Raw genomic sequence first — 10147 nt, 5'->3', positions numbered from 1 at the left:
AGGAATGAGCCGTACTGTGATTCCTATAACCTAGGATGGAGCAACCAGTCTAATAACTCATGGCAAGCTCAAGCTCCTGAAAATTATGCTCCACAATTTCATGAACTATACAATCAGACATATTCGAAGTTCAATGATCAAGCGGTCTATCCACCATCTAACTTCCATCCTCCCCACCAACAATGACAATCATCTCCATATTGTGCTGACTTTGAGGATAACTGACAGCCTTCTTCTCAAGCTACACCATCTCCTTAGTCAGATTCTGACGTTCAAGCTCAGATATTGAAACTTATGGGTGAGATCAATCAAAAACTCACTCAGACAGTGACCTCTCTCAGTCAGACATTGAACTCTCACTTTGAATCCATTGCCAGGATAGAAGCTCACGAAGAGGAGCCATCTCTCATCTACTGGCCTCCACAACAACAGTCTCAACAGGAACAATATACTCCTCAATTCTTCGCAGAGATGGACGCCAGGATGGATGCTCACTTTGAACAAATTATGAACCACCTTAATAGAGAAGAAGAAGAGCTTCAAAGACAGTCGGTGGCCAATCTTGATGGACACTACGTGGTGGATAAGTGTACTTCTTGTCAGGAGCAAGCCATCCCCACAATGAAGAATGGAGAAGTGGTCGAAACTCACATGGAAAAGAGGAAGGAGGAGCAAATTGAGGCCCTACAAGCTCTACATCGGCCGAGCTCAAGTTCGCTCTGCTCTGGAAAATATCCTCCACCTGAGAGAAAAACTTGTGATCCTTGAGCCCTAGGTAGCTATTGGCAAACGTTTTGAATGCCAAAAAATCACATAGATGAAAAAGGATATGAACATCAACAAACAAGCTCACGGCCGTTGATTTCTTTGTCAGAAACCAATCTAGGTCTTCCACAAATGATGGTAGACTTGCTCGTCGTTTGTAACAAAACAAAATCCAGATTCGAATCATTCATAACCTTCTAAAGATCAATATCGTAGACATCAAAGGATATGAAATTAGCCATATCCGCGTTCGGAAAAGCGGGGGCGAGTTTGCCAAGCTACAGGCGTGCATCGTGCCCAATGACGATGCTGGAAAGAAGCAGTACGTCCTCTGGTCGGTCGCAATATTTTTTAAAAAATTAAAAATAAAATTTTAGTTTTTTGTAATTTTTAACTTTTTTTAAATTTTCTATTTTTTTGAATTTTTTGAATTTTTTAATTAAAAAATGACACATGGCAGGGGTATTACAGGGATATTTTGCCAAAATAGATATTTTTCAAAAGTTTGTTAGTTTAGAGGCCAGAGTGCAAGGCTTAGTAATTCGGGAGTCATCCGGAGAAAGGGTGGTAGTTTGAGTGGCTAAATTGTATTTTTCCTTTCATGTAACTATGTATATGATGCTACATCATTTAAAAAATTTAAATGACTGTAACATATTCATCACGTTGTATCATGTACATTGTTAAATAAAAAAAAATAAAAAAAAATCCTGACCATGAAATAAGTTATCTACATTTCACTAAACACATAAGTAGATCAAACAACTTTTTTTATAATTATATTTTTTTAAATTCCTTTCAACCAGCCCTTCATTAGCCTTTAGGATTTACTTAACCATAAACCTTCTTAATTGCTAAAATTTAATGTATTTTTTTGTATGCTCCTCGTAATAAAAGATGATGAGGTCCACCAGCCTCCCTTCTCTCCACCACCACCAACACAATTAGTCAATTAGGGAATAAGAATAGCGGGTCCTAATCAAAAGAAGAAGAATCCCAATCGCAAGGTGTGCGGCACGCAAGACGCACATATAAAATAAACAAAACCCACGCTAATCCCAACCTGCATCACGCAAGAAAGAAAGAAAGAAAGAAAGAAAGAAGATGCAGATCTTTGTGAAAACGCTGACTGGGAAGACTATCACTCTCGAGGTCGAGAGCAGCGATACCATTGACAATGTCAAAGCCAAGATCCAGGTCTGTTTTCCATCCTTCTTTCCCGTTAAATTGTTTGCGTGCTTTATTGTTTTTTCGTGGGCGAGTTTTTTTGGTTGGAGAACAACTAGGGTTTGTGGTTGAATCCGGGTTTTGATTGCTCCTTGGATCGTTGTGGGGTTTGTAGTTCTTCATTCTTCATCTGGGTTTTGTTGTGATTGTCTTGGTGAGTTAAACGATGGGGTTTATGTGGCATACTTTTTTTGTTTAAAAAAAAAAAAAATTGATTTTTGAGAGTTTTATTGGTGGGAAGAGCTTATTGGTTTAATGGAATTTGAATTTAGTTTAGTTTTGTACGCATGGTATCTTCTAGTGGTTTTTGATCATATGGAAGATTTAAATTTTCTTTTTTGATAGGTAAACAAATTGCAGAGAAAGATTTAAATTTTCCTGCCCAAAAAGAGAAACAGAGAAATTTTAAATTTGCATAAGTAGAATTTATGGTATTAAGGATGGTTGTTTTGTTCAATTAGTTATTTAGTTATCTGTTGGTTATAACCAGGGATTCTTCGCAAAAGAACACTGTCTAGTGTACTTGGTAGCTAATTGGCAATTAACGATCCCACTTCTATATCGTACATAGCGTGGAAAGTGTTTGTTTTTCTGTTTTTAATTCTTTTAGTATGGCTTTTATGTTTTATGATGGGGGAGGAGCTTTATTTAGTTGCTGTGGGCACACATGAATTTTATTTTTTTATGAATAGGCTACTTTTATAAAACCAAACAAACTAATTACACTTCTGCATCTAAACAGCAGAAAACCAGAAGATTTTGAACAATCCTCAAAATCAAACGCTTTACCACTCTGCAACTAAACCAAAAAACAGAGACCCAATACCCTAAACCAAAATCTGAGGATCAATACCCCAAATACAACAGAGACGCTCATTACCCTCAGTCCTCTTAAACCTACCCTTGCCCACAGCTCGCAATCTGACTTCCCACTTAATCTTCTGCAAAAGCTGAACCTCATCAGACAACGGATGATTATTATGCTTAAAAGCATTCTAACTTCTCTAGATGTGATACACAGTCGCCTGTGGACCGAGGCTTTGAGAATTTTCTTCTTCCAGTGCTGAATCCCTTCACCAACCACCTCATCCCAGCAAACTGGAGGGTCCTGTAAATCACATAAACTCATAATGTCCCTTTCATATTCTCTTAGTATAACTACAACCAAAGAACAAATGAGCCCTGTCTTCCACTCCATATCTACAAAACACACACGTCATTCCCCCTTGAAAACCCCACTTGAGCAATTTATCACGTATGGTCAACGCATTCTTCATTGCTAACCAAAGGATAAATGCGCGTTTGGGAATAGCCAAGAAAAACCAAATTAAATCTCACCAATCCACCCTTGTGTATTTAACTCTCAAGGCTTCCCATGTATCAGAACTGGAGTATCTTCCGGTCTTGGAAAGGATACACTTCGGAACATCCTTCTCACCAATCTCTCTCTCTTTTTTTTTTTTGATGAATAATTCAGATTTTATTGAGAAAAAAAGGGTTAAACCCACGTACACGAAGAGTATACAATATGGACTCACCAATCTCAATCAAAGAAAGTTTGCTCTGAAATTCCACAAGGGCATCAAAACATGCTGGAGCCCACAACCAATTCCCTTCACGGATAACAGAAGAAAGTTTAGCATCCGCCTTACTATGAGCATCATAAACTACACGGGAACCAAATTTCTCCAATAATATCCCATCCGGATGCCACCAATCAGTCCACAAATGGATTTGCTTCCATCACCAACTTCAAATTGCAGAAAACCATGAGCTTCAACCCTCAACTTCAGAAGCTTTCTCCAACTCCCAAGTACAAGATTGAGGAATCTTTATCATCGAAAAGCTCCTCTCCTTCAGTAAATTCTCTTGCACCCAAGCTACCTACATGGAACCCACATGAGCAAAAAGGTTCCATATATGTCTCATAATCAAAGCTCTATTCCACTCCAAATTCTTGATTCCCAGCCCACCTTTTTTCTTAAGAATACAAAGCATCCTCCACGCAACCTTTGCTCGAGCAGTACCCTCATCTGTTCCATTCCAGAGGAAACGATTCAACTTTTGCTCAATGGTCTTTATAATTCCTTTAGGCAAAATGAAAATGCTTGTCCGATATACTTGGATACTAGAGAGAACAAAATTTATAAGTTCAAGTCTCCCAGAATTTATCCTTCCTGTAATCTTATCCATGAAAGCAGCACAATTTTAAGCCGCAAGACAAGTAGATATGAGAGGAACCCCTAAATAACAAACTGGAAGATATCCCTCTCTCACCTGCAAACAAGCTAGAATTTTCTCCTTTGCCCTCTGCGAAATACCAGCACAAAACACAGTACATTTATCAGGATTCATCTGTAGCCCTGAAAGAGAAGAAAACTCACTCAAAACATTTTTAATAGCTACAACAGATTCCACCTTGGCTTCAGAGAAAAATTATTTTAAATAGGTACACATGAATTTTATTTTGTATAATGGTATTCCTTTTTCTAAGTATTCTACTTAGTAAAAGCGTAGCTATCAAAGAAGTTTTTGTATTCGATTTGATGCGACTCGTCATTAGTTTGACGCAACTCTCTAAAAGAGCACCAATGATTCAATGTTTTGAACTGTTGAAGCTTCTATGTGGAAGCAACTTTGTTGGTACAAGTGATGGAGAGTATACATTATGTGGTGTCTAATGCTGGAAAGTAGGTTTTGTTTGTTTATTCCATCAGGTACCTATTAGGCTGCCAAGGTATTGAGGTATTCTTGTTTTGCGAAATGTGTAATGCTGGAAGGATCTCAGAACCACAGAATTGATCAAGAAGGGTATTGAGAATTAAAAGCTAAATTTTAGGGTACCCTTTTTCTTTTTTCGCTAAATGATTCTGGTGTCTCTAATTTGCATAAAATAGTAAAGATGATGGAGTTAAAATGTGTTGGAATTAGCTGACACCTTAAATATAAACACCAGAAGAATCATGTGGCAATATAGTAGTCAACTGCTTGTTTGATACACATAATATTTTTCCCTATTGCAATTTTTTTGATATGTTGCTGGTACCAATGTGTTAGGTGGTGGGAATGGGATCAGTGTACCATGTTTTTTGATTTTCTCTTATGTGTTGCTGCATCAATGTTGAACTAGAGTTGGGCATATGTATTCAGGACAAGGAAGGTATCCCTCCAGACCAGCAGAGACTGATTTTTGCTGGTAAGCAATTGGAAGATGGTCGGACTCTTGCTGATTACAACATCCAAAAGGAGTCAACACTTCACCTAGTTTTGAGGCTTAGGGGAGGAACTATGATTAAGGTGAAGACTTTGACTGGAAAAGAAATTGAGATTGATATTGAACCAACTGATACCATTGATCGGATCAAAGAACGGGTCGAGGAAAAAGAAGGAATTCCTCCAGTGCAGCAAAGGTTTGCTTCTTTATCTTCTAATATTATTCCACTGGATGCACTTATAGGATGGCTTTGTTTATTTCAAGCTATGCTTTATGATTCTAAATACTTGGTACATTTTTTTTCTTCTGATACACTTTTTTTCACATTAATTCACATTAATTTAATCATTTTGTTATGTTGTATTCAGAATTTCTATTCAGGCAATGAATGTGGGAATTTTAACGCAATGCCTTTCTTTTTTGTTTTTTGGATAAGTAATTTTTCGTCCTCAATAGGGATGGGGAAGGGGAGGTTTGAACTAATAACCTCCGCTTCATGAGGTGTGTTCCCTAACCATTTGAGCTACCCCTTAGGGACCATTTTGTAATTATTATTGTTTTTTAATGGGGTTATTTTCTGTTGTCTTACGCATTGAGTTGGTGTCCCCGTGATCCTTCATGTCCTGTCAGAAACTGGATCTGTGCATTCTCTTGACATATCAGAAAGAACAAGAAAGAAATCGATCAGTGTATTTTTATTGATCATGCTGTTGAAATGGTCCTTGCCTGGTACTGTGGGTCCTTGGCCAGGGAATTGGGTGATGGATTCTGATTTCTTTCCTCCCAGTTGGGTTTGGGGGTAAGGGTGAATCTTTAGGTGATGGATGACATCATTTCTATTCTTCTCAGGGAATGACTGCATTGTTTTCTTGATAGGATTTGAATGTGCTTTTCAAGTATACGCGGTAGTCTTTTCATACCACACAATTTTTAGTCCATATTTTGTGACCATGACATTAGTCTTGAAATTCAAAAAATCTATAGAGATTGGAAATCACTTGATTTTTATGCTTTTTGAAATGATTATTAGGTGTGAAAACTGTCCATTTAATGTTATCAGTTGCATGATAATCTTCTTGTAGTTGATATCATTCATGCAATGTCCATCAATTTGTATCTTGTAATTATTCAAATTGTTGGTATCAGTTACATTTGATTTTTTTTATCCATTAAAGTGTAATGTAACTTCTTGGAGTTCATACCATATCTGATTCACTCCATCGTTTCCTTTTGAAAAATAATGTCAAAAGTCCTATGGAGTACAGTAGTTCTAGCCAATGCCAAATAGGTCTGTGTCTGTCTTGTATTCATTGCAACTATATCTCATTAATACTGTTATTGGTTGCAGGCTTATTTATGCTGGTAAGCAGCTTGGAGATGACAAAACAGCTAAGGACTACAATATTGAGGGGGGTTCTGTCCTTCATCTGGTGCTTGCGCTGAGGGGTGGCAGCCTTTAAGTAGTTATTTATCTTAGGAGACTCATTGAGGCTCTATTTTGTACTGAATACTTTATGAACTTATGACTTACTGCATGTGTGATAAACCGAAAAAAAGTGGGTGGAAGCTTGTTTTAATTAAGTTAATCTGGTACTTAATGCTGTTAGTTTGCCTTATTCTCTACGTCTGCTGTTGCTTGGTGTTTTGTGCCTCGATTTGCTTTTCTAATTTTTAGATGGCTTTGACCATGAATTTAATGGATTTCTTAAAGTGTGCTGTTTCAGGGAACTCGGTTGTCCTGGATGACATGTTATCATGAGACTAAGAAAAGGAAGGTACCTGAGTAAGCCCAGATACTGGAACAGCCTTTCCAAAAGACTAGATGTGTCTTTGGAAGGAAGAGTATAATTTGAAATCCTTGTTGAAAGGAAGTAGGGGACTGTTTACCAAACCACAAAATTGAGTAAGCCGTAATAGGTTTTAAGTTTATTCAGTTTGGTAAATTTTGTAAAATATAAGAATCCTTGACATGTTATTCTAAATATATTGTATAATTCATTTCCATAGAAAAGCTAAAACGTGATTGCTGTGCATGTTTTATGTCCAACAGAGTTGCTGGCCAAAATTAGCAAAATAAAAAATTAAAATACCTCATCTCGCTAGCTAAGGAAATGGCTAGAATTGTTGAGCACTCTAGTTTCACAATAGTTCCACAATGTATATATATGTATATATATACATAAAACTAATATAAAGTACATATAATTCTTTTTTTTTTTTTAATAAATATATTATCCTTTTGATTCACCCTCTATTTCTTGAAGTCCTTGATAGGTTGATAGATAGAATTATCATAGTAAATTACATATTTTTTTCAGAAGTTCATCTTATTCAAATTTTTGAAAAGTCGGATAAGTGAAAGGGATAAATACGTGAAATATATATAAGAAATCATAATGATTTGAGATGAGAAAATGTACGGGAAAATTAAGAAGAAAATAACTTCAATAAAGACTTAGCATAAACTAGGTCTTTTGTGCCTTTTAATAAAAGAATAACACTTAAGCCGATTAATTTTTATTTTTATCAATTTTCCTCTCTCTTTCTCTCTCTCTCAACCCAATATTAAAACTCTGCAGTTAAGCGTGCTTATGCAAGAGTAATATCAGGATGACTGAACTCTTGGGAAGTCTGGTTTAGAACGAAAAACGGACAATAATATGTTGTTGGGAATGAGTTGTTACAAATTGCATAAGAGTCATTGCCCAACTTGAAATGAAGGGAAAGTTTACGAGCCTATGAGTCGCCAGTGAGCAATTGTTCGGAAACCAAGAATAGGGTGATCCCATGAAAGTCCCGTTCCATGAGAGTCCCCAACGGGGACATTGAGTTTCCAGAGGTGGTGATTGTGACATCCCATATCGCCTGGGGTATAGGAATGAAGATGTGCTTATATGTATATTCATACATTTTTTGAAAACAACGAGTTTTAAAGCTGTGATGGCCATAAATCTATCAAAACTCCACAGTTAAAAGTGCTTATGCAAAAATAGTACCAAGATGGGTGACCTCTTTCAAAGTCTGCTTTGGAAGAGCCAAAAGCGGACAATATATTGTAACGCCCACTAGCGTTCCTTTAAAAGAGTTAGAGCGATTGGAGAGTTTGTAGCGGAATTTTTATTTTTCATTATAAATACTTAAAATTCACCACAAAAATATTGAAGTACCAGAGCACTATGAATACCCAATAACTCATGATACCACAAACTCACCTTATTAAAAAAATACCATGGTACTATATCGTCATGAATCATATCTCTATTTCATTATACATGTCGGATAGTTTTTCTTTACTTACAATAAATAAACTAATATATGCCTTATACCAAAGAATCATTACACACAGTAATTCTGAAAACTTAAGTCTTTGGGTTCTTTATTTTCTTCTTTGCTATAAAGTATGAACCCCTTGATCCTCCCCTAAACATTTTACTATCTTTGAATGTCCCTTTCCCTTGTCATGTACACTGCACTTTCTATAAATGTAATTTGTAAATACATATTGCATTTATAGGTAGCAACCGGGTAAGTCTACGACTTAGTAAGTTAAACAATGTGTGCATGTGAGTTTAATCTTGTACCTTCAAAAATAGCCTTTCATCTCTTATTTTCTAATTTTTTACTTTAAATCATTACTTTAAAAATTTACCTTTACAATAAAGCATCTAGGAATGGCTAACTTTAGACCATACTTGATCTAGCTCTTTTAGAACTGTTCCTTATAACTTTAACTTTTAAATTGTACTTTTAAAACTTTAACTATATAACTGTACTATTAACTCCAAATCATCCATTTAAAACTTTTCTGTATAACTTTATTTCTTTATTCCATGAAAACTTAACTATAGACTATTTTATGAATGATCTATTTTAAATTTTTACTTTAACCTTATCTCTTGATCATCCATGAATGGGTAAAACATAATGTTGTGAGTTTTATAATACTCGCAAACGCACGAATCGTATGTAATATAGTGTATGTGCAAGTACGAGGTTGAATCCACAGGGAATTGCGTTGCAAAAATTAATTTCTATTTAAACTAATCCTATTTTACCTGGTTCCTAATTTTTGGGGTTTTAGCATGCAAAATAATAAACTAAATAAAAAATGATTAAAAACAATTGATATAAAGCACTAAGGTTTTTAGAATCCACCTCGCCAAATCAAACAACACCTTCTTATATTTTACTTATACATCCGACAAATAAATAAGCCTTATTCATTGTTGAAGGTTCTATAAAAATGCATATTAAATCATTCAATGAATCCCACTTAATAACAAATCACAACGAATACCCAATTGAAATCAAATTATCCAATGTATCTGTTTGATAAACAAATCACAATGGATATCCTCTTTCAAATTAAATGATTCGATGTATCCATCGGTTGAAATACATTGAATATCCAACTTTTAATAAATAATTATTCAATCAAAAGACATAAATTAATTAACTGAATTGGACTTGAACAATATTTTGATAAACATTGGAATTGTACAAATAAAATAACAAAAATGTGAGTGTAATCAATGGCGAGGTTTCATCTTCAAACTTAGTTGAAGATTTAGCCTCTCATGACTAAATTAAACATGCTAATTTTTATTAAAAACATAAAAATTGAGAAAACTTGCAAAAGAAAAACCGTTGCAAGAAGAAAACAATGCACAGTTGCCGCTTCCCTTCTCACGTTCGCGTCTAACTTTTATAGAAAAGAACATAAAATAAATACTAATACAAGCCTTCAGTTTTATTCGGTGCTACTAAGGTTTCGGTGCATGCATTTTCATTATCAAGGAAACTACTGTCATTGGTTTGGTGCCTCCCGTATCCACGTTCACGTCTTAATGAAAATCATGTCTCCTATTCGGCAAGGTATGAAAAGAATCCTTGGAGAAATTGTGGCTGAATCTCGATGCTCCAAGTCTAGAGAGAACACGT

The 10147-nt window shown here is 35.6% G+C and overlaps 1 protein-coding gene across 1 annotated transcript; it reads left to right on the top strand.

The window, feature by feature from the left end:
- Nucleotides 1-1705: 1705 nt before the first annotated feature.
- LOC133875556 (ubiquitin-NEDD8-like protein RUB2) lies at nucleotides 1706-6822 on the top strand. Its single transcript, XM_062313726.1, has 3 exons — nucleotides 1706-1962; nucleotides 5143-5402; nucleotides 6555-6822. The coding sequence occupies exons 1-3, from the start codon at nucleotides 1870-1872 to the stop codon at nucleotides 6664-6666; spliced, it is 465 nt and encodes a 154-aa protein (XP_062169710.1). The 5' UTR covers nucleotides 1706-1869; the 3' UTR covers nucleotides 6667-6822.
- The last annotated feature ends 3325 nt before the right edge of the window (nucleotides 6823-10147 follow it).

Source organism: Alnus glutinosa, chromosome 8 (assembly GCF_958979055.1).
Source record: "Alnus glutinosa chromosome 8, dhAlnGlut1.1, whole genome shotgun sequence".
Lineage (NCBI taxonomy): Eukaryota > Viridiplantae > Streptophyta > Magnoliopsida > Fagales > Betulaceae > Alnus > Alnus glutinosa.
This window is presented reverse-complemented; position numbering and strand designations above follow the sequence as displayed.